The 24,675-nt window shown below is 40.4% G+C and overlaps 2 protein-coding genes across 2 annotated transcripts in view; one reads left to right on the top strand and one right to left on the bottom strand.

Annotated features, from left to right (window-relative positions):
* The window catches only part of LOC130883543 (60S ribosomal protein L35a-like), a 42,662-nt gene extending 24,954 nt beyond the window's left edge, over window positions 1-17,708 (bottom strand). Inside the window, exon 1 of the mRNA XM_057784106.1 lies at window positions 17,684-17,708. Within this exon, the coding sequence (XP_057640089.1) occupies window positions 17,684-17,708 (25 nt within the window). The remainder of the gene's footprint in view (window positions 1-17,683) is intronic.
* The window catches only part of Zswim5 (zinc finger SWIM-type containing 5), a 111,630-nt gene that overhangs the window by 57,718 nt on the left and 29,237 nt on the right, over window positions 1-24,675 (top strand). The window contains exon 2 of the mRNA XM_057784021.1: window positions 17,809-18,165. Within this exon, the coding sequence (XP_057640004.1) occupies window positions 17,809-18,165 (357 nt within the window). The remainder of the gene's footprint in view (window positions 1-17,808; window positions 18,166-24,675) is intronic.

The raw sequence follows: 24,675 nt of genomic DNA, 5'->3' as shown, positions 1-24,675 counted from the left end.
TTATTAATTTATTAAAATTTCCACCTGCTCCCCGTTTCCCATTTCCCTCCTCTCCTCCCAAATATTGCCCCCTCCCCCCTCCCCTCCCCCTATCCCCACTCCTCTTCTCCTCCCCCCACACCATTCCCCCTCCCTCTCGATACTGAAGAGCAGTCCAAATTCTCTGCCCTGCGGGAAGACCAAGGTCTTCTATCTATGTCCAGGAAGGTGAGCGTCTAAACAGGCTAAGCTCCCACAAAGCCAGTTCATGTATTAGGATCAAAACCTAGTGCCATTGTTCTTGGCTTCTCATCAGCCTTCATTGTCCGCCATGCTCAGCGAGTCCAGTTTCAACCCATGCTTATTCAGTCCCAGACCAGCTGGCCTTGGTGGGCTCCCAATAAATCAGTTCCACTGTCACAGTGGGTGGATGCATCCCTCGTGGTCCTGATTTCCTTGCTCATGTTCTCCCTCCTTCTGCTCCTCATTTGGACCTTAAGAGCTCAGACCGTTGCTCCAAATTGAGACTCTGTCTCTACCTCAATCCATCGCCAGATGAAGGTTCTAAGGTGATATGCAAGATATTCATCAGTATAGGATAGGGTCATTTCAGGTTCCCTCTCCTTAGTTGCCCAAGGTACCAGCTGGGGACATCTCCCTGGACACCTGCGAACCCCTCTAGAGTCAAGTTTCTTGCCAACCCTAAGATGGCTTCCTTAGTTAGGATATATACTTCGCTGCTCCCGTATCCTCCCTTCCTATATCCCAACCATCCCAATCCCCCGAGCTCCTCCCATCCTCCCCTTCTCATGTTTCTCATCCCATTTCCCCTTTGCCCCATGCCACCTCACCCGCAAGTTCCCAGTTTTTGCCCGGCAATCTTGTCTACTTCCCCTCTCCAGGCGGATGACTATATGATTTTCTTTGGGTTCACTTTCTTATTTAGCTTCTTAAGGTCATGCTCAACCTCCTTAGCGATAAGGGAAATGCAAATTAAAACAACTTTGAGATACCATCTTACACCTGTCAGAATGGCTAAAATCAAAAACACCAATGATAGCCTTTGCTGGAGAGGTTGTGGAGAAAGGGGCGCACACTCATTCATTGCTGGTGGGAATGCAAACTTGTGCAACCACTTTGGAAATCAGTGTGGCGATTTCTCAGGAAATTTGGGATCAACCTACCCCAAGATCCAGTAATACCACTATTGGGAATATACCCAAGAGATGCCCCATCAAATGACAAAAGTATCTGTTCAACTATGTTCATAGCAGCATTGTTTGTAATAGCCAGAACCTGGAAACAACCTAGATGCCCTTCAATGGACTTCTCGAATTTTGCGTGCAAATGGATGGAAATAGAAAACACTATCCTGAGTGAGGTATCCCAGACCCAAAAAGAGGAACATGGGATGTACTCACTCATAATCGGTTTCTAGCCATAAATAAAGGACATTGAGCATATAATTTGTGATCCTCCTCTATATTCTTGACCTTAGGACCCTCCTTCCTGTATTTGGAGATACTCTCACATCTAGACATAAATAAGCTGGAGGAAATTTTATCTAGACTTTTTACTTTCCCACAGGTACTCCAATAAGTGAGTCTGAGTCTCCACCTCTTTTCTGAGTTCCTTTTTCCCCCATTGCCCATGTATTTTTGGAGCTCTAATCTGTCGTTCTGAAATCAGGTCAGAGCAAATTGTACTTTAGCTTAGTTCATGACTGTTTTATGATCATATTTAAATTTCCTTTAAAGAAAATTGAGCCAGCTAGGTGGTTCAGCAGGTAAAGGTGCTTGCCACCAAGGCTGACAACTTGGGTTTTATCTCTGGGACCCATGTAGTGGAAAGAGAAAGCAGAATCCCACAAGTTATTCTCTAGCCTCCGCATGTGGCGGTAGCATGTACACACACATAACCTCCCCATGAATAAGTGTTAAAAGTAGTTAAAAATGAAACAAAAATACATGAACATGAGAACTGTAAATGTATAACTCACAGTTTAGGGGTCAATGAGATGGCTCAGTGGGTAAAGGCGCTTCTTTAGCAAGCCTGGTAACCTGAATTAGATCTCTGAGACCCTCATAGTAGAAAGAAAACTGATCCCCAAAAATAATCTTCTGACCTTGACACTCACCTCATGGCACCTGCTCATTACCCCTCCTGCATTCACACAAAATGAACATTAAAAGGTTATTTAAAAGAAAAATTACAGGGGCTGGAGAGATGGCTCCGAGGTTAAGAGCATTGCCTGCTCTTCCAAAGGTCCTGAGTTCAATTCCCAGCAACCACATGGTGGCTCACAACCATCTGTAATGAGGTCTGGTGCCCTCTTCTGGCCTGCAGGCATGCAGACAGAACAATGTATACATAATAAATAAATAAATAAATAAATAAATAAATAAATAAATAAATGAAAAATTACATGAAAATGAGAACCTATAAATGTATAATTCACTATTTAGATTTCTCAAAATGTGTTAAGGACTCTTTCTAAAGAAGTAGTGCACATGAGAAAGAACTTCAGTGGTTCTCAACCTTCCTAATGCTGTGACCCTTTGATACAGTTCCTCATGTTGTGGTATGTTGTGGAATATTTATGTAAAGGTGTGTTACTTTTGTTTATGCTGCATTTATTTATTTAATTATGTAAAGATGTGTTGCTGTTTTACCTTGCCTACCTAGGGCACCTGATTAGTCTAATAAAAAGCTGAATGGTCAATAGCTAGGCAGTAGAGGGAATTGGGGCTGGTGGGGAGAGAGAGTAAAGAGGAGAAAGCAAAAGGGAGAAAGGGAGATGCCTGGGGCCAGCCAGCCAGGCATGGAGTAGGACATACAGAATGAAAGAAAGGTAAGAAGCCCCGAGACAAAACGTAGATGAAGAGAAACAGGTTAGATTAAGTATAAGAGCCAGTGGGACAAGCATAGCATAAGGCCAAGCATTCAAAACTAATAATAAGTCTCCCTGTCGTGATTTGTGAGCTGATTGGTGGTCCCAATCATAAAATTATTTTGTTGCTACTTCACAACTGTAACTTTGATACTGTTATGAATCATAATGTAAATATCTGATATGCAGGATATCTCATATTTGACCCCTAAGAAAGGGTCATTTGACCCCCAGGTTGAGAACCACTGCCCTAACATTGTTCACTGCTGTTGAGGTTAAAGCAGCAAAGCATTCCTGTAAGATAAATTAATTCATTAATTAACTTTTTAAAAAGCCATGGAAGAGAACGGAAGGAGTTGCTGGCCAGTTGATGGGGTTGTGCAGTGCTAGTTTTAACTCAGAAGAGTTGCTAACACTGGTGGTTTTCTTTGTGAAGCATTGCTCACATCCAAATGATGATGTGAGCATTCAGAACCCCAGTAAAAACCCGAGGAGAATGCCTTTTATCTGATTGGTTTTGTTTGGAATCAGGTTACCATGCAGAGTATAAGAAGTGGTTTTGCTGCAGTTTCTAACAGAATAAAAAGGATTGTCCTAATTGAATTTGTGTTGACATTCTTGCTACCCCACACAGGTCAGTTTGTAAGATGGAACAAAAGAATAGAGAGCCAGAGGGTGCGATGAGGCCCTGACCAAATGCTATAAATGTTAGGAATTTTGTTCTTACCGTGTATGAAGCCCTAAAATAAAGACTGTTATGTGGGATATGCATTCATCTCCATATTAAAAAGGCCATATTAGAAATAACATGTCATGGAGCTTAGAAAAGATGAGGGTTAAATCATCTTAAAATTATGCTTTTATTTCATGAGAACTTAATTAAAATTCAAGTGATACTTATGCATAGGCATTTTTCTTTAGAGCATTTGAGGCTAGAATCTACATGAAATGAGGTGTCCGTGAAATGTGATGAAAATAAGGGGGCAGCTAGAGTTATTGTCATAACATTGAAATGATAACATTTTTAGTACACTGGTATGGCAGACACTGTCCTAAACACACGCACATTTTATATATATGTATGTATATATATATACACATATGTGTGTGTGTGTTTTGTTTGAGGCAGAGTCTCACAGTAGAGCCCGAACTGGTCTCTGACTCAGGATTCTCCTGTCATAGCCTCAGTGCTGATTATGGGTATGCACCAAGCACTTAGCTTCTAAGTAAATGTAATGCTTTAAAAATAAACCTGAGGGCTGTAGAGCTGACCCAGTGGTTAAAGGCATGAACTCTTCTCACAGAGGACTTGAGTTCAGTTCCCAGCACCCACATGATGGCTCACAACCATCTATAGCTCCAGTTCCAGGGGATCTGACACCCTCTTCTGAACTCCATGGCACCAGCCACACACATGGTGCACATATAAGCCTGAGAGAAAACATTAAAAAACATATAATAAATACATATCAAAAAATAAATGTGGCCAGAAGGTGGTGGCATATACCTTTAATCCCAGAATTCAGGAACAGAGGCAGGCAGATCTCTGTGAGTTCAAAGCCAGCCTAGTCTACAGAGTGAGTTCCAAGACAACTAAGGCTACACAGAGAAGTGCTATTTTGAAAATAAATAAGTAGCTATGTATATTGTTTTCCTTTTGAAAAGCAGTTTATTTTTAATACCCTTTACCCTATTGATGTGGACTCCTGAATGGAGCAGGATGGTTTATGAAATAAGATCACATTGTGAGCCGGGTGGTAGTGCGCACGCCTTTAATCCCAGCACTCGGGAGGCAGAGGTAGGCGGATCTCTGTGAGTTCGAGACCAGCCTGGTCTACAAGAGCTAGTTCCAGGACAGGCTCCAAAACCACAGAGAAACCCTGTCTCAAAAAACCAAAAAAAAAAAAAAAAAAAAAAAAGGTTAACATTGTATGTTGCCTATGTGTTTGTTTGAATAAGAACCTAGGTAGGGATCTGGGCATGTAGTTCAGTTGGTAAAGTGCTTACCTATCATACACAAACCATGATTCTGTCTGCAGCACTAAATGGACAGAGCATGATGGCACATACATGTAATCCCAGCACTTAGGAGGTAGAGGCAGGAGAATCAAAAGTTCAAGATCTTCCTCAGTTACCTAGGGAGTTTTAGGCCAGTCTGGTGTGTGTGTGTGTGTGTGTGTGTGTGTGTGTGTGTGTATCTATGGGTGGGTGAATCTGGGTATCTGGGTGTCAGTGTCTCTGTCTGTGTCTGTTTTGCATACACACACAAGTTCCAGATCTTTCTCAGTTATATAGGGAGTTTGAGGCCAGGCTGGTGTGCGTGTGGGCACACACACAATCACACAGAACCCAAGTAGTAATGTTGGACTGTAACACCTATTTTAGCAATGTATATGCCTAGTACATGTGCATGCTGATATTTTTTAATAGATTCTTTTTCTCACATAATATATCCCAATTATGGTTTCTCCTCCTTCTACTCCTCCCAGTTCCCACCTTACCTCCTATCTGGATCCACTCCCTGATGTGGGATTTTCCTCTGTATGCTGTGATTACCATTAATGAATAAAGAAACTACTTTGGACCTATAGCAGGGCAGAATTTAGCTAGACAGGAAAAACTAAACTGAATGCTGGGAGAACGGAGGCAGGGTCAGGGAGAAGCCATGTAGCCCCATCAGACAGATGCTGGAACTTTACCCAGTAAGCCACTGCCACATGGCAATACACAGATTAATGGAGATGGGTTAAATTAATATGTAAGAGTTAGCCAATAAGAAGTTAGAGCTAAGGGGCCAAGCAGGGATTTAATTAATACAGTTTCTGTGTGATTATTTTGGGTTTAAGCTACTAAGTGGCCGGGAACCAATAAACAGCCTCCTTCAACAAATTGGCATGCCAATGTGGTGGACTAAATCCATGTAAAACCTTAGAGAGCTTGGAAAAAAGTTCTAGACACTAAAAAACAAAGTTTAGCTGCATTTATTTTCCTAAGTGGGCTTTGCTTGCTGGCAGCATGCTGCAGCTCCTTTAAGAGAGGTTTTCCTGATTCAGCGGTAGCAGAAAAAAAGCTGCGTTTTTTTTTTAATTCTTTTTTAATTAAAATTTCCACCTGCTCCCCATTTCCCTCCCCCTCCTCCCACATATTGCCCCCTCCCCCCACTTTCCCCCCTACCCCCACTCCTCTTCTCCTCCCCCCACTCCATTCCCCCTCCCTCTCGATACTGAAGAGCAGTCCAAATTCCCTGCCCTGGGGGAAGACCAAGGTCCTCCCACTTCTATCTAGGTCCAGGAAGGTGAGCGTCCAAACAGGCTAAGCTCCCACAAAGCCAGTTCATGTATCAGGATCGAAACCTAGTGCCATTGTCCTTGGCTTCTCGTCAGCCTTCATTGTCCACCATGTTCAGAGAGTCCAGTTTCAACCCATGCTTATTCAGTCCCAGTCCAACTGGCCTTGGTGGGCTCCCAATAGATCAGTTCCACTGTCACAGTGGGTGGGTGCACCCCTTGTGGTCCTGACTTCCTTGCTCATGTTCTCCCTCCTTTTGCTCCTCATTTGGACCTTAAGAGCTCAGACCGTTGCTCCAAATTGGGTCTGTCTCTATCTTGATCCATCGCCAGATGAAGGTTCTAAGGTGATATGCAAGATATTCATCAGTATAGGATAGGATCATTTCAGGTTCCCTCTCCTCAGTTGCCCAAGGTACCAGCTGGGGACATCTCCCTGGACACCTGCGAGCCCCTCTAGAGTCAAGTCTCTTGCCAACCCTAAGATGGCTCCCTTAGTTAGGATATATACTTCACTGCTCCCGTATCCACCCTTCCTATATCCCAACCATCCCATTCTCCAAGCTCCTCCCATCCTCCCCTTCTCACGTTTCTCACCCCATTTCCCTTTAGCCCCATGCCACCTCACCCGCAAGTTCCCAGTTTTTGCCCGGCAATCTTGTCTACTTCCCCTCTCCAGGCAGATGACTATACGATTTTCTTTGGGTACACTTTCTTATTTAGCTTCTCTAGGATCACAAATTATATGCTCAATGTCCTTTATTTATGGCTAGAAACCAATTATGAGTGAGTACATCCCATGTTCCTCTTTTTGGGTCTAGGATACCTCACTCAGGATAGTGTTTTCTATTTCCATCCATTTGCATGCAAAATTCGAGAAGTCATTGTTTTTTACCGCTGAGTAGTACTCTAATATGTATATATTCCACACTTTCTTCATCCATTCCTCCATTGAAGGGCATCTAGGTTGTTTCCAGGTTCTGGCTATTACAAACAATGCTGCTATGAACATAGTTGAACAGATACTTTTGTCATATGATAGGGCATCTCTTGGGTATATTCCCAAGAGTGGTATTACTGGATCTTGGGGTAGGTTGATCCCAAATTTCCTGAGAAATCGCCACACTGATTTCCAAAGTGGTTGCACAAGTTTGCATTCCCACCAGCAATGGATGAGTGTGCCCCTTACTCCACAACCTCTCCAGCAAAGGCTATTGGTGTTTTTGATTTTAGCCATTCTGACAGGTGTAAGATGGTATCTCAAAGTTGTTTTAATTTGCATTTCCCTTATCACTAAGGAGGTTGAGCATGACCTTAAGTGTCTTTTGGCCATTTGAATTTCTTCTGTTGAGAATTCTCTGTTCAGTTCAGTGCCCCATTTTTTAATTGGGTTAATTAGCATTTTAAAGTCTAGTTTCTTGAGTTCTTTATATATTTTGAAGATCAGACCTTTGTCTGTTGCAGGGTTGGTGAAGATCTTCTCCCAGTCAGTGGGTTGCCTTTTTGTCTTAGTGACAGTGTCCTTTGCTTTACAGAAGCTTCTCAGTTTCAGGAGGTCCCATTTATTCAATGTTGTCCTTAATGTCTGTGCTGCTGGGGATATACGTAGGAAGTGATCTCCTGTACCCATATGTTGTAGAGTACTTCCCACTTTTTCTTCTGTCAGGTTCAGTGTGTTCAGACTGATATTGAGGTCTTTAATCCATTTGGACTTGAGTTTTGTGCATGGTGATAGTTATGGGTCTAAATACCAACTTTCTGGGCCATGCTGCCAGTGTGAACTTTGACTCTTTCTGGAGGTCTGGCTATGGAGCATTTAAATGGGGTTTGTGAGCAAAGTGCTACAAATTGCTTAATGGCAACATAGACTGGGTGTGTGCCTAAAAAGGGGGCAATGTACATGGTTCTCTGGGGAGAACCATGCTGGGCTGGACGGGGCAAGCAGGAAGTACTGTATATATACCCTAGTAAAGCCGTAGCTTAAGTTCATGAGAAAGGCTTAACATTTTAAGAAGCACTTCTGGTCAGAAAATAATTATAAATACACAATAAAGACAAATTCAGATGGAAAAAATCTCTAAATGGGTCATAGTGTTGGATAAATGTATGTAGGCTTGGGAGAGAGAAGAAAAAGAATATAGACAGTTATAAAAAGAAGTAAATGGTTTTAAAAAGGTAAAGTCTTTAAAGAGACAGTACAGTTATCGATTAAAAGAAGTAAAGAAAAATAAGCCACGTAAAGATGGAAAATTCACAGATTATGTATATTACTGTGTTTTCCTTGCATTTTTTGACTGTGAAGGAGCTAAGTACAGAGAGATATTTCATTGTATGAGCTGCTAAGCTAAACCAGCATGTATATTATAAAGGTACCTTGACTTCAGAATTTGGGTCTAAGGATATGTTGCTTTGGAAAAGAGGTTTTTCTTTTGTTTCCACGGAGGATGAGAACCTGTGGAATCTTTCCAGATTAATATGGTTTGATGGACCAAGAGCCCCTGAAAAGACGCCTTGAACACCCCTCAAAAAATTACTTCACCCAATAAACAGCAGGAAGCAGCTTGGACAGAACTATGCCCAAATTCCCCAAATATTGTTTATAAATTTTTGTTTACATTTTAAGGGGAAGATGCTATAGAGATTTGCATTGGTATTGATCTTGGTTTATTGATACAAATTTAAGGTCAGTTTTGTTATTCTGTGTATATTTATGTATTTCTGATCTTGATTAAGGTATTATGTTTGTCGAGCTCATTTAAAAATGTAATGTGTAGGGCTGGAGAGATGGCTCAGCGGTTAAGAGCATTGCCTGCTCTTCCAAAGGTCCTGAGTTCAATTCCCAACAATCACATGGTGGCTCACAACTATCTGTAATGAGGCCTGGTGCCCTTTTCTGGCCTTCAGGCATACATGCAGAAAGAATATTGTATACATAATAAATAAATAAATAAATAAATAAATAATATTTTTTGAGAATGTAATCTGTAATTAAGAAATATAGGCTAATAGATAATCATCTATAATAGTCAAGCTTGTAGTCATGTTAGATTTTCTAGATGGACAGATATGTACTTCAAATGAACAGGCATTCTTCAAACCTTTCAAAGAATACAGAACATGGCATTTAAAATGTTTTAAGAAGTTAGGACTTTTCGTGACAGTGAGATACATCTGCTCCTAGCCGCACCAATCTACTTCAAGAGGAAGATGGGCATCAAAGAGGCTCCTTATGGAGTTTTGTTTAGCCATTTGGACAAAACAACTGCTCTTTCCTGGACTGCTTGATGAACTGGACATGCAGGACCCACAGAGAAATGACTCCTAAACTTGCCTAAAGGTGAGATGCTCCTTCAGGGTTCCTGCTTTATGAAAGATTGTGCTAAACATTCTGCAAGACACAGAAGAAAGTGACTGCCAAACTGTCTTTGAAATTTTCTGCTTCATGGAAAAGCCTGCGGATACTATGGGCCTGTGGGCTGAAGATTGGATGTCCCAACAATGTAGAAGAACTTTGGGTGACTGTCCAGGCAGCGAAATGTCTCTGTCAATTCTAGAGTTTTGAAGTTTGCATACAATGTACTTCCTGTTTACTTAGGTAATATTATATCCTTCTGGACTCTTTGATGGAGTTGAAGAATAGATAGTTATATTATGGTTTTCCTTAGTTATGATAAAAAATAAAGTAGATATAAATGTTGTAACTATAATTCTTGCTTGATAACTGGTTTGTTATTTATAATTTTACTATGTTAAAACCTTTTTTATTTTAACAGAAAATGGTAGGTGATGTGGAATTTCCCTCTGTATGCTGTGATTACCATTAATGAATAAAGAAACTGATTTGGATCTATAGCAGGGCAGAACTTAGGTAGGCGGGGGAAATTAAGCTGAATGCTGGGAGAAAGGAGGCGGGATCAGAGAGAAGCCATGTAGCGCCACCAGAGACAGACGCTGGTACCCAGTAAGCCACTGCCATGTGGCAATACACAGATTAATGGAGATGGGTTAAATTAATATATAAGAGTTAGCCAATAAGAAACTAGAACTAGGGGGCCAAGCAGTGATTTGATTATTTTGGGTCTGAGCTGCTGAGCAGCCAGAAACCAACAAGCAGCCTCCTCCCAGTCCCTTTCTGTCTCTCATTAAAAAAGAACAGACTTTTAAGAGATAATAAGAAAATACAACAAGCCGGGCGATGGTGGCGCACGCCTTTAATCCCAGCACTCGGGAGGCAGAGGCAGGCGGATCTCTGTGAGTTCGAGACCAGCCTGGTCTACAAGAGCTAGTTCCAGGACAGGCTCCAAAAAACCACAGAGAAACCCTGTCTCGAAAAACCAAAAAAAAAAAAAAAAGAAAAAAAAGAAAATACAACAAAATAAAATATAGGAAGATAAAATAAAAACTATCACATCGGAGTTGGACAAGACAAACCGAATGAAAAGAGCCCAAGAGAAGGCACAAGAATGAGAAACCCACTCATTCATACACTCAGGAATCCCTTAAAAGCACTAAACTAGAAGCCATTATATATATACATGCAGAGGACCTGGTGCAGATCCTGTGCACACTGTTTTTACAGAGAGCTATCTGAGGTGTCTGGTAGTTTCTTTCAAACCTGTGTATCGAAGAGATTATTGATCTATAATTCTAAATTGAACGGTTACCCACCAGTATACAATGTAACTTGCTCTTACACCATAAAGTGGTTATCATGAAAATAAAATTACTATTTGAAATTTTGTTTTGAGACAAGGTCTCATGAAGCCCAAGCTGGCTTCAAATGTACTATGTAGCTGATGGTGACAATGACTTTGAACTCCTGATCCACCTGTCTCCATGTCCCAAATGCTGCGATTATAGGTGTGTGCCATCATGCCTGGTGAAATTACTGCATTAATTGTGTCTTCTGTATGTTAGATATCTAAATAAATTTTTCAGATAAATTTGTATTTTTTCTTTTTAACATAAATATTTTAAAAACAATTTCTAAAGAAAATGGAAACTTTAAAAACATACACTTAATTCCTTTATTGAATTGCAAGTTTAAAAAAAAAAAAACTGGAAAACTGGGTGATGTAAGGTTATCTCTAGAGGTGAATGCCTGAACTTGGGAGGCTTTGTTCTTTACTCTGGTTGCTAATACATAGAGCAGAGACTGCTGCCTTCTAAAGCTGATGCTGAGAAAGGAACCATAGCTGTTCTTTAGAGGTTAATGTAAGGAAACCCTCTTGATTTGCCAGAGGAGTCTGGGAAGGGAGCAGATGGCAGCAAGAAGGGCACTTCAGCTTACTCAGCTGCTCTGAGAAGCTTAGGGTGACCTCTCTAATACAAACAGACCAAGTAGCTTTCAGAGTAACGGGCAGCATTATTTGTATTCCTGAATAACAATACTGCTCCTCACTTTATCTTCCACACCCTGATCCAGTCTGTGGGCACCATCTGCTTCTTGGGAATTTATAGAGGCCCTGGCCCAGGCTCATTGGGATTGTTATGGAGTGGTGATTCGGGGAAATGTGCTCTTTACAAAGCACTTGCACATGAGTCTGGTTGAGCACTATATCTATTTGCATAATTAAGAAACTGAGGCAAAAAGGAAATGAGATTGGAATCCTAACTCAGCTATTGACTGTTTGTATTTTACTGTTCCTTTCCGGAGCTGCTCCAGTGCTCTTGTGTGGGTATTAGCTGCTAAGCTTGGGAGTTAAGTTTTCTAAGACAGAAATTAGTTATTTTACAAATGTTGTTCTTGGGGCTTTAAGAGTTCTTATGGCTACAGTTTTTCTAGGTCACAGATTAAAAAAGAAAGTAACTCTGCCTCCTGAGTGCTGGGCTTAAAGATATGGGCCACTGTGCCCAGTTTAAGAATAGTTTTCAGAATGCAGAGGCAGGCAGATCTTTAAGTTCAAGGCCAGCATGATCTACAGATTGAGTTCAACAACAACCAGGACTCCATAGAGAAACACTGTCTAGAAAAAAAAGAAAAGAAAAAGAAAATGTGTTTTTGAGATAGCAAGATGGCTCAGCAGGTAAATGTGTCTGCCAAGTCTGAGGATCTGAGTTCCTTTCCCTGGGACCCATATGGTAGAAGACCTGTACACACATGCTGTGGCATGTATGCACCCACAGGCATATACACATACACACACAGATATGCAATTAATAAATTAAGTAAACAAATAAAGTATATAAATTAAGTAAAAATAAATAAATAAATAAATAAATAAAAATAAGTAAATAAAATGTTTTCTAAAAGTATATAATCGTTTTACTAAATCACAGCACTGCTTTTTTGCCGTCAGCTGAAATGACATTGGTTTTCATGTGTTAGCACCTGCCTAGAGGCCTTGGGGAATCAAAAGAGCAGTGAGCAAAGTGGTTTTAATTGCCCAGGCTTTGCCCGAGCTTTTCTTCCACTCAGAAACACAAAGGCCTTTGAATGGTGTCAGAGGGCGGTGCAGAGAAGTGTTCCTTTAGAACTCCACGCAGATGATTCACATGCTGTGCTAAGACTCTGTCTTGTAGGTCATGAGCCTATCTCATTCCTTCTGTGAGTGTTGCAAAGCCCTTGATAGTTACAGTTGCATAGAGTGGTTGCCCAGGAAACCAGACAGATGTCAGAGTTTACTGACTTGTCATTGACGCAGGAGTCTTGTCTTTGTAGAATTATGCTTGCTAATGACTTTATAAAGTTTGGATGCACCCGTCAGATCCAGTAGTATCAGATTCACTGTCATGGCTAACAGTACAGGTTGGAACTAGACCGCCAGTGCTCAAGAAGGCTGTGTCATGTGAATGGCACCGTCTATCTCTCTGAGCTGAGAGGAAAAAGAACAGGCATTACACTGTTCTGAGGGCTTAACTAGTTAACATGTGGAAAACATGTGCTTACAATATACAATATACTTACAATATACTCTAGCATGTGCTAAGTGTCGGCTAATAAAATAGTTTTTTTTTTAACTAAAAAAAAAAATTATAGAGCCAGGCATAGTGTTGCACACCTTTAATCCCAGCACTTAAGAAGTAGAGGCAGATGGATCTCTATGAGTTTGAGGCCAGCCTGGTCTACAAGAGCTAGTTCTAGGACAGGCCCCAAAGCTACAGAGAAACCCTATCTCAAAAAAAAAAAAAAAAATCAAAAAATATATAAATAAATAAAATGAAGCAGAAGCTGGCAGATCTCTTTGAGTTTGAGGTCAGTCCAGTCTACATAGTGAGTTCCAGGATAGCCAAAGCTATATAGTGAGACCCTGTCTCAAAAAATAAATAAACAAGTAGATAAATAAATAATTGTGGGGTGGGCGAGATGGAGAGAGAGAATGTGGACGTGCACGTGTGGCAGTACCTTGTGGGGGTCAGAATATAGCCATCAGGAGTTCTCTCTGTCCAGTGTGGGATCTGAGGATTGAGCCTCCAGCTGGAGCAGAACCTTTGCTTTGCTTTGGCTTTGTTATTGCTGAAAACTCTCCACTCACATCGTGCATTGATAACCTAGGCACCTACAGCCAAGCCACATTGAGGGCGCGGGACTCTTGGGAGAGCATCCCAGAGGGCTGGTAGATGTCATCTCCGTGGCCACTGCAACTCCAACAGCAGCTGCGCTGGGACAGGAAGACTGTCAGTTAACTTTGTATATAAATTCTTGTTACTTTGTTCACCAGCCCAATAAAACTGTTTAATTTGCTGCTATGTTTTAATTACAAAATTGGAAATTTTATAAATACACTCAACCCTCTGTGAATTGTAGATATGAATATGTAGAGATTCAATTTAGTGTTCACTTATTCACTCATCTATAAAAAGATACTTATTAAGCCCTTACAATATGCCAACTGAAAATATAAAGATGAAAACAAACCCTTGTTTGCAAGGAGTTCACAATCTAGAGGGAAAAGACAAACATAAAGCTATTAATTACACTGATAGTCATTTGCTTAAATAAAGATAAAACTAATGCAAATGAGCACCCTGAAAAATCACTTAGCTAGGTGTCCGAAGACATAGGTAAGGCTCTTATAGTAAACATCTTGTGAGGTGAGGAAAATGAGGAGGGGGAATCTCACATATAAAGGCATAAAAGGCAAAGGAAATGGAGAAACCCTCCCACGGTAGAGCCACTCAGTGAGCTTGGTATGGTAGTGTGTTGAGTAGTGGGAACACATCTGCAGAGACTGAAGGTCCCAACACATGCTCCACTGTCCTGTGACCAGTGAGAGACATTAAAGGGTTCAAAACTGTTGTATTCAGTAAACATTTGTATAAATGTTTATGATGTGCTAGTCTCTATATAGGTGCCAGAAATACAAAATAATGTGGAAATTATGTGATTTTTCAATAAAAGGGGCAGTAGGCTGGAAAGATGGCTCAGCAGGTGTAGCACATGTCATGAAAGCTGAGGACCTGAGCTCAATGACCAAAGCCCATATAAAGGTGGGATGAGTGAACTGACTCCAAAGAGTTAGCCTCTGATCACACACGACTGTGACATCTCCCCCATTATACACACACGTCATAAATAAAAATTAAAACAAAATAAAATGCCCAGCATGTGTTCATGTTCAAAAAGTGTTACCATTTAAAAATTATTTTGAGACCAGCCTGGTCTACAGAGTGAGTTCCAGGACAGGCTCCAAAGCCACAGAGAAACCCTGTCTCAAAAAACCAAAAAATAAAAATAAAAAAATAAAAAATAAAAAAATAAAAATAAAAATTATTTTGATCAATAAAAAAACTGATTAGGGCATGCAGCTCAGTTGTAGAGTGCATTAAAGCTCTGGGTTCGATCCCTGGCACTGGCAGGAAAGAGGGGGTTACTAAGCAATTGGCTGTATTTGGAAAGTACACTGATTTGAAAGAATCACTATACATCTATTATTCCTAATTTTTAAAGCCCAAGATATTTCAGAAATTATGGTCATTTAACTTTTTGTTCTCATTACTATAATCATGCAAATTACATAACTGTTCTGGGCAATCAATGAAATGATTGTTTCTTAGGTCTTTATTATCTGATTCTGGACAAAATCTTTCTTGTAAACTAGAATGCAAGCTCCACAGGCATAAATGCTAACGTTTTTCATTTAATCATTCAACAGTTTGAGGTACCAGGTGGTTTAATGCAAAGTGATATTTGAGCTAAGCAATGTAGAATATAGGAGTTTCCTTATTTGGAAAAAAAGAAATCTCACCACATATATACAGTATTATCTAATATATATATGGAAAAAATGTCTTTAGTATTTCCTATTTAATTCAAGGTTGAGTTTCTTGGACTCTCCAATTTTTTTTTTTTTTAATGTTTTGAGGCAGGGTTTCTTTGTGTAGCCTTGACTGTCTTGGAACTAGCTCTGTAAACAGACTGGCCTCGAAATCACAATGATCTGCCTGCCTCTGCCTCTAAAGTGCTGGGATTAAAAGTGTGTGCCACTGCCACCCAGCTTCTGCAGCTTTTTAATGATGAGAAAAAGCCACAAGCCATGCATGGGGTTTTTAATAAACAGTGTTTGGTACATATTTGAGCACAGCAAATTCTAGCAAGGACTTCTTCCAAACACTTGGTTGTTCATTCCCAGTGAGGACATTTTGATGGTTTTTCATTTTTGCTTTAGAGACAGAATCTTGCTGTGTCTGTACAGCCCAGGTTAGCCCCAGACTCTCCTGTGACTGGAGTGCTGCTGTCACAGGAGCATGCTGCCACCGTGGAGTTGCTGGTTCTTGTCCAAGCGATTCTTGGTGCATGTTGAAGGTAAAGAAAGTGTAACATGCTCACAAGAGGGTATCCTTGTAGGAGGCTATAGCATAAAGGAATCTTTAAAGGCCAGTGATTTCCCTAAAAATAGAAACATCAGAGCCATTGTGTATGTAGTGGAGATGGGCTATGGTATAGCTTTATTCTTATATTTCTAAACAAGATAGAGCTGGGCAGAGAAGGAGTCTAAAATCACAGATTGGGATAGAAATTTAAAGTAAAACATTTCTTTTAATATCAGAGCTTGCTTTGTGGTTTGGGGGAAAATATACTACTTATAAAACTAAACAGGAACTCCTTGAAAGTATTTCAGTTTTATTCACAGTCTACTCAATACTAAAGTATTTGAGAGTTCTGGGTTTTTGTTTGTTTGTTTGTTTTTTCAATTGATTGTAGGGTTTGTTTTATTTTGTTTTGTTTGAGACAGGGTCTCTCCACGTAACCTGACTCCCCTGGAACTCTCTACGTAAACCACTCTGACCTTGAACTCACAGAGACTCACAGAGATCCACCTGCCTCTGCTTCTCCCCCTAAAATATTGCTTTAAACTTGTATATGATGTGATAGAGATACAAGAGGAGCTGAAGACTATTTATGTATTCTCTTAAAAACAAGTCTGTACATGTCCACCATTCCTGATTACTTTGCATAAAAAACACAGACCTATTATAGGAAAGAAATTGGGATGTTGGCCTTTGTGGCCTTCTGGAGTAAACGTTATATGTTCTTTTTAACTACCTCTCCTCAATCTGTCCCACATCCTTCGAGCTCTACAACTGGTAAAGAAGCTCCTTTAAAAGCTTATGGTTCTTGGGCATTGGGCTAGCTGGTCAGTAGCATGGTCTTTTTTTTTTTTTTTTTTTTTTTTTTTTTTTTGGTTTTTTCGAGACAGGGTTTCTCTGTGGCTTTGGAGCCTGTCCTGGAACTAGCTCTTGTAGACCAGGCTGGTCTTGAACTCACAGAGATCGGCCTGCCTCTGCCTCCCGAGTGCTGGGATTAAAGGTGGCATGGTCTTATGATATACATAAGGTTGTTTTGATTTGGTTTTGCCGGCATGTCCCATGGAGGAAAATGTGAGTGAAGAATCACCACAGAGATACCTGGGAAGCTTTGTGAAGTCGTTTTGGGCAATGTTTGATGTTTCTGTTACTACTTTTGTTAAGAGAACACTGTATTCCAGCTGAAGAGAGGTGGAGGCAGGAGGATCAGGATTCCAGGGTCATCTTGACTACATATCAAGTTGGAGACATCCTAAGCTATCCAACACCTTGTTTAAAAAAAAACAATAAGGTGTTCTTTCTGCATTTAACAGTTATTGGTGTTGTGTGCCTTGTGAATAGAGATGTAGTTCCATATGGTACACTTGTACCAAGTTCTCTATCTTAGGTTCTTGCTTTTTGGATGTTCCATATGGTCATCATTATGGAATTGTATGTTTTCAAAGATGAAATGTCCTTAATCATAGTTATTCTTCCTTATAGAATTCTTTTTTCTATCTCATCTGTAGCACTCACTTTACTCTAGATTGTACTAGTGTTTGTGGGCTTGTCTTTAGCATCACTTTGAGTCAAATCTACTACAAGAGTTCTTAACTTTTAAGGGTTTCTTTATTAACCATTTGAGACTGTAATGAAAACTATAAACTATCCTTCCACAAAAATATGTACAAAAGTATATTTAAAAGTTTTTACATTAGTCCAAGAGATTCACTCCAAGACAAAGGAGTCTTGTATCCCTGGGTTGTGTATTCCTTCGAGACAGTACATAACTTTTGCTCACCGAGCTTGGCGTTGTCCAGACACATCTCACTACCTGTAGAGGAGATTCTCTCTGAACTGTGAACTGACTAACCCCTTAAGCTTCCTGCCACTCTCTAAACTGGATGTTTTCCTTTGTTTCTTTAGGCTTCCATCTGAGCGGCACAGTAACGGAACCAGCCACTGCTTCTGAACCAGCAGTGACTTACAAAGTTGCAATCAGTTTCGATCGATGCAAAATCACTTCCGTGACCTGTGGCTGTGGGAATAAGGACATATTCTACTGTGCTCATGTGGTAGCTCTCTCACTCTACAGAATCCGCAAACCGGACCAAGTCAAACTGCGTCTTCCTATCTCAGAAACCCTTTTCCAGATGAACAGGGACCAGCTACAGAAGTTTATTCAATATTTAATCACAGCACACCACACCGAAGTTCTTCCTACTGCACAAAAGCTAGCAGATGAAATTCTGTCCTCCAACTCAGAAATCAACCAAGTGAATGGTAATTATATAACATTTCTTGATTTAAAAGAAAACTACCTTTTTCCCAACCATGAAAGCAACACTTTTCTCTGGACATGGTGGCACATGCCTTTAATCCCAGCACTTGGGAGACAGAGGTAAGCAGATCTCTATGAGTTTTTTGGCCAGTCTGGTCTACAAAGTAAGTTTCAGGACAGCCAGGGGTACACAGAGAAACCCTGTCTGGAAAAAAAGCAAATAAACAAGCAAATAAAGCAACTCTCTACCTTGTTGCTTTATTGTATTTTAAGAGGTTGGAATTTTTCTACCGTTGTAATAATTTAACTTTAATCAATTCATTCTGTCCAAACAACTGTAATTAACTCTTAGTTTCTTAAAGCAATTCATTTCCACTCTATAGATATTTGGCTTAAGGCATTGGTAGCATTCTACTTCTTGACTTGGTCGGTAGTTACAGTGTTAATCACTATGTAATAATTTATAGATTTTCACTATAGATTGTACAGTTTTCATAATTTATATTTTAACAAATATTTAAGATCTGGGGATGTAGGTCAGTGATAGAGCACTGGCCAGGTGTGTGCAAGGACCTGATCCAGTACCTAGACCTGGAATAAAAATAGAATTTAGTTCATTTTAAAAATAGAACTTTATTAATTAAAGAAAATACTCGGGCTGGAGAGATGGTTCAGCAGTTAAGAGCACAATTCACTGCAATCACATGGTAGCTCCCAGCCATCTACAGTGAGATCTGATGCCCTCTTCTGGTGTACAGACATATATGCAAATAGAGCACTCATACATCAAAACAAACAAAAAATATTCTGTGTACACACACTTAAATATGTGCCTGTGTATACAGAGACAAAAAACTAAAAGAGTCATAATCTATGACTGATAGAATGACAGGTGTTTTATGCTTTGGTCTAGTCCCTATATAAGTATATACTACTTTAATAATTCAAAAGATATTTAAGAAGAAAAGATCTGGGAGCTGGAGAGATGGCTCAATGGTTAAGAGCACTGGCTGCTCTTCCAGAAGTCCTGAGTTCAATTCCCAGCACCCACGTGGTGGCTCACAACCATCTGTAGTAAGGTCTGGCACCTTCTTCTGTCCTGCTGGTGCACATGCAGACAGAACACTGTATACATAATAAATAAATCTTTTAAAAAAAAAAAAGAAGAAGTAGATGTGTCTCATTGTCATGAAAAGCCTTAGATTGTTAAATATATATTTTTTAATGATCTTGTTTTTTTTAATATTTATTTATTATGTATACAATATTTTGTCTACATGTATTCCTGCAGGCCAGAAGAGGGCACCAGACCTCATTACAGATGGTTGTGAGCCACCATGTGGTTGCTGGGAATTGAACTCAGGACCTTTGGAAGAGCAGGCAATGCTCTTAATCTCCGAGCCATCTCTCCAGCCTCTGTTAAATATATTTTTAAAAAAGAAAAAGAGAGAGAGAGGGGCTGGAGAGATGGCTCAGTGGTTAAGAGCATTGCCTGTTCTTCCAAAGGTCCTGAGTTCAATTCCCAGCAACCACATGGTGGCTCACAACCATCTGTAATGAGGTCTGGTGCCCTCTTCTGGCCTTCAGGCATACACACAGACAGAATATTGTATGCATAATAAATAAATAAATAAAATTTTAAAAAGAACAATATATGTATATTAAAAAAAAAGAAAGAAAAAGAGAGAGAGAGAAGAAGAAAAGATCTGGGTACAGTGGCCACACCTGCAGTTCCACTGCTTTGGAGGTAGAAGCCGAAAGAGTCAAGAACTCGGCCATCCTCCCTTTACATCAAGTTCAAAGCCAACTTCAGCTACATGAGTCCTGACTCAAGGGAGAGAGACAGAGACAGACAGAGAAAGAAGGGAAGGAAGAAAGTTGCTCCTCAGACCTAAAAGCTCCTTCAGGACGTGTGTCATAAAGCTTCATGAGAAAAAGCCAGTTCCCGAAATGCTTCACAGAGTGGACTCATCTTTTAGTAATAGTAGACCATCAGAGTTTAAATTAGAGATGGTGTGATGTTTCTTATTTAACTCATTTTACACTTCAGCTGTGGCTTGATTAATAATTATTTATAAAAGATACCCCTTCCATTTTATCTTCTCCTGTCACTCTGAGGAAGAACCCAGACTATCACACTAAAGTGTCATTTACCTTGACATGTTATCAGTACTAGAAGGTAAGTCACCTCATTCTCACTCTTTTCAGGAGAAGGCTCAAATATCCAAACCAATAAACTTATATAAGAACATTTTAATTTAACGTAACTTAATTTTCAATCAATAGATTTAGACGGGGAGTTAGAGGAACCTAGTTGAAATGGTTCTGCACACTTCCTTTAAATATTACCCTGTCTCTATCTGTCTTTTGAATGTGGGCATTTCTTATTTAATCTTTTTTTTTTCCTCATTTCATTGGATCTCTATATGTTGCTTTGATCTGCTGCTTTGTCCCATTGAACTTCCCCTTAGGGGTGGGGTTGAGCAGGAACCAGGTCAAATGCTCAGACCCCAGGAGAGAGACAGGCTGGGTGCAGCAAGTTCAGTTTATTTTAGGAAGGGGAAATCCCATCCAGCTGAGGGGAAGCAGCAGCACTGGCATCAGTTTAGGTCATCTTGTCTCACCACAGGACAGCAGTTGCTGGGCCCCTTGGCAGACCTAGCTTGGCTCGATCTGGAGATGTTACCTTCTGCATGCTCAGATAGCTGGTTTAGTCCAGTTCAGGCAAGCAAGGCCTATTGGCCCCCAGGTCCTTTGTGCCTGGGCAAATATCCCTTCCCCATCTATAGACAGTTTCAGCTATTCCCTTCACTTCAGATGTAATCTGTTTATCATGAGTCACAGATTCCTTTTCCTAGTCCAGCACTTGAGTTTTATATATTCTCCTGACTTTTATATCACAGAGGCATCCCAAGATCAGTAGATCCAAGTGTGAGTTTATAGTCTAAGAAGTTAACTCGTTCTGCTTCTTCACCATCTCAACGATTAGCACTATGCTCTAGACACCAATCCAAACCTGTATTCATCTCTAACATCTCTTTCTACATGCAATCCATTGCACAATCTGTTCATCTTAAATACTTAATGATTTTAGCTCCTATAATTTAATTTTTCTATAACTACAGATGTTGTCACACCATTTGTTTATTTTTGAGACAGGGTCTCACTAAGTATCTCTGGCTGACCTTGAACTCATAGATCTGCCTGCCTCTGCCTTCCAAATGCTGGGTTTAAAGGCGTGTGCCACTACCACCCACCCACACTATTTCCTTCCTTCTTTCTCTTTTCTTTTTTGGAGGGTGGGCTTTGGGGTTTTAGTTTTTTGAGACAGAGTTTCCTTGTATAGCACTAGCTATCCAGGAACTCACTCTATACTAGGATGGCCTCGAACTCAGAGATCTGCCTGCCTCTGTCTCCCAAGTACTGGAATTAAAGACCTGCACCACCACAGCCTTGCTCCATTTCTTCTTTAAAAACCTTCATTGGTCGCCTGTTATTATTAGGAAAAAGTCCACATTTCTTTAGTCTACAAAACAGTGCACAACTAGCTACTGCCTACATTTTTACATGATATTCCCTTGAGGGAATGTCTTCTTCCCTTCTCCTATTATAGTTGTATTTAATTACAGTGTACTTTATGACTTCATGCTGTCTTTGAACAAAAAATACACTCAGTATTTCCCTCACTCTGTGCCAGGCAGACTCCCATTCGCTCTTCCAGGGTATTTTTTTAAGCCTATTGCAGCCTCTCTTTCCACATGAAAGTGTGTGTGTGTGTGAAGAACTGGGAAGTAGTTATTGCTAGTATGTACAAGGCTCTGGGTTCAGTAACAGGAAAAATATGCATATGATTATTTGTGTATCCCCTTTCCCTCCAGCTAGTCAGTCCAAAGCCTCCAAAGAGGACAGGGACTGTATCACTTTTGTTTATCACCAAATATTCAGTATTTGACATTAATTCTACTACATATTAGGCTCTTGATAAATATTAATTTTTGGCTTGCTCTGTTTTGTTTTATTTTGTTTTTGAAATAAGATCTCACTGTATTGCTCAAGCTAGCCAGAATTCTTGAACAAAGGGATCCTCTTTCCCTAGCCTCAAAAGTTGCTGGAAGTAGAGGCATGTGTCACTGCATCTGGCTAAATGTTTGTTTAAAAAATGAAACTGTTGCCGGGTGATGGTGGCGCACGCCTTTAATCCCAGCACTTGGGAGGCAGAGGCATGCGGATCTCTGTGAGTTCGAGGCCAGCCTGGTCTACAGAGCAAGTTCCAGGACAGGCTCCAAAGCCACAGAGAAACCCTGTCTCGAAAAACCAAAAAAAGAAAAAAAGAAAAAAAAAAAGAAACTTTTGGGGTTGGAGAGATGACTCCGTGGTTAAGGGAACTGTCTGCACTCTAAAGGACCCAGGGTCAATTCCCAGAAACCACATGGCAACTCACAACCATCTATAACTGTAGTCCCATGGAGTCTGATTCCTTCTTCAGACATACATGTAGACAATGCACCCATCTACATTAATAAATAAGTAAATCTTTCTTTAAAAACAAATGAAACTGTCTTATAAAATATTCTGTAGTTCTGGGCATGATCCTACACACCTGCAATTCCAATGCTTGGGAGGCCAAGGAAGGAGGATTCAGAGTTCAAAGCCAACATTGTCTGCATCATGGAATTGAGGCCAGTCTTACCAACATAGGAAGATCCCATCACACACACATGCATACACACACCCCTTTGTGGGGCCTCTTGGCTTTTTTCAGGTGACTGTATAGTCTTAACATTCACACTGATTTTTCTCTTGTATCTTACCTAAATGTTTTCTTACTCTCTTTTCTTTTTTTTTCTTTTCTTTGTTATAACTACCCAGAGGCAGACCAGAAAACATTTTGGGTGAAATTTGATTGTTAATAACTTTAAAGATTTTTTGAATGACCCAGCCCTATCCTAGCATGTTATTCTGTAGGACATGTACTAGATATTATGTAATGCTTGATTTCTTCCACAACTGCTATGACCATTTGGATCCAAGGTGCTCTCTGCTTTTCTTCATATATCCTCCAATTCTGAGAGGTGATTGCCTTCCATATTTGCAGCCAGTTGATTAAGGCCAGCTTTCTTCTTAGGGTAGATTCCTAAGTCTGCTTTTTCATCCCCTATTGATCCAATGCCTCTGCCTTCTGCTGCTAGACCACTATTGTTATTCTTTCCTCAGTCCTTAGACCCAAGGTATCCAGGATCCAGTCCTTGGCTTTACCTACTTTATCTCTGTTCCTTTTCTGCTGAGCTACCGACTTGGTTCCAAAACATCCCAAAAGTATGTCCAAAATAACTGTATTAACAGTCACCAGAACTGTGCTAATAAATGATTCGTCTGAATTTAGCTAGGGATTGAAATGTGAGCAAGGAGCCAACAGACATTCAGGGAAGAGGTCTGTGTTAATAACCCCAGCTGTGTTTAGAGTAGTTTTGCTGAGGTAAGCTCAGATATGAAGGGAACTTGAATACAGGTTTATGAAATCATGTCACATCTATAGCTCTGCTACGCTTTAGGAAATAGTTTTGTGGTGAAATACAACATAACACATACGTGTTTATTTGTTAAGATGTCTCATATCACCTGGGCAGTCCTTAAATTCACTCTATAATCAAAGATGGATTTGAACTCCTGATCCTTCTGTTTCTACCTCCTGAGTGCTAGGGATTAAAGATTATGTACCACCATGCCTAGCTAAAAATACAGTTTTATATTCTAAGAAAGTATTTTTAGTTTTAAAAATGATATATGTATATTAATACAGATTTGAACTTCACAGAGGAGCAAAGCAAAATAATAAATATCACTTTTCTAGGGGGGAAACGTTATGATTTTTCCTCCTATGTTTTGAAGGTGCAGAGGAGAAATAAACTAAGTTTCCCCTACCAAACCCTCAGAATACAGCACAGAAGGCCTCTGTGACCACTGTGCACACCCTCAGAATACAGTACAGAAGGCCTCTGTGACCACTGTGCACACCCTCAGAATACAGCACTGAACACTTCTGTGACCAACTGTGCACACCCTCAGAATACAGCACAGAAGGCCTCTGTGACCAACTGTGCACACCCTCAGAATACAGCACTGAACACTTCTGTGACCAAATGTGCACACCCTCAGAATACAGCACTGAACACTTCTGTGACCAACTGTGCACACCCTCAGAATACAGCACTGAAGGCCTCTGTGACCAACTGTGCAGGGTTTATTTTCTCTTCACACCAACCAACTAGTTCCACAGTAGACACTAACATGTCCTCTAATATAACTCATTTCTGATACTAACTACCTGCAAGGGGGATAAGGCCCACATGTTGAAGGCACAATCTCTGGAACTGTTACTTCTGCCCTGCTTCAGATGCTAGTCACATGCCTCAGGTTCTTTTCGCTTTTACCTAGCTGACAGACTGACTGACCATAAACCGAGGTTCCCACACTCCTTTCCTGATGTTCAGTTAATTTGCTAGGGCAGATCA

The sequence above is a fragment of the Chionomys nivalis genome, chromosome 11 (genome assembly GCF_950005125.1).
Source record: "Chionomys nivalis chromosome 11, mChiNiv1.1, whole genome shotgun sequence".
Taxonomy (NCBI): Eukaryota; Metazoa; Chordata; class Mammalia; order Rodentia; family Cricetidae; genus Chionomys; species Chionomys nivalis.
The sequence above is the reverse complement of the archived record's forward strand: the minus strand, read 5'-3'. Positions and strand labels throughout refer to the sequence as shown.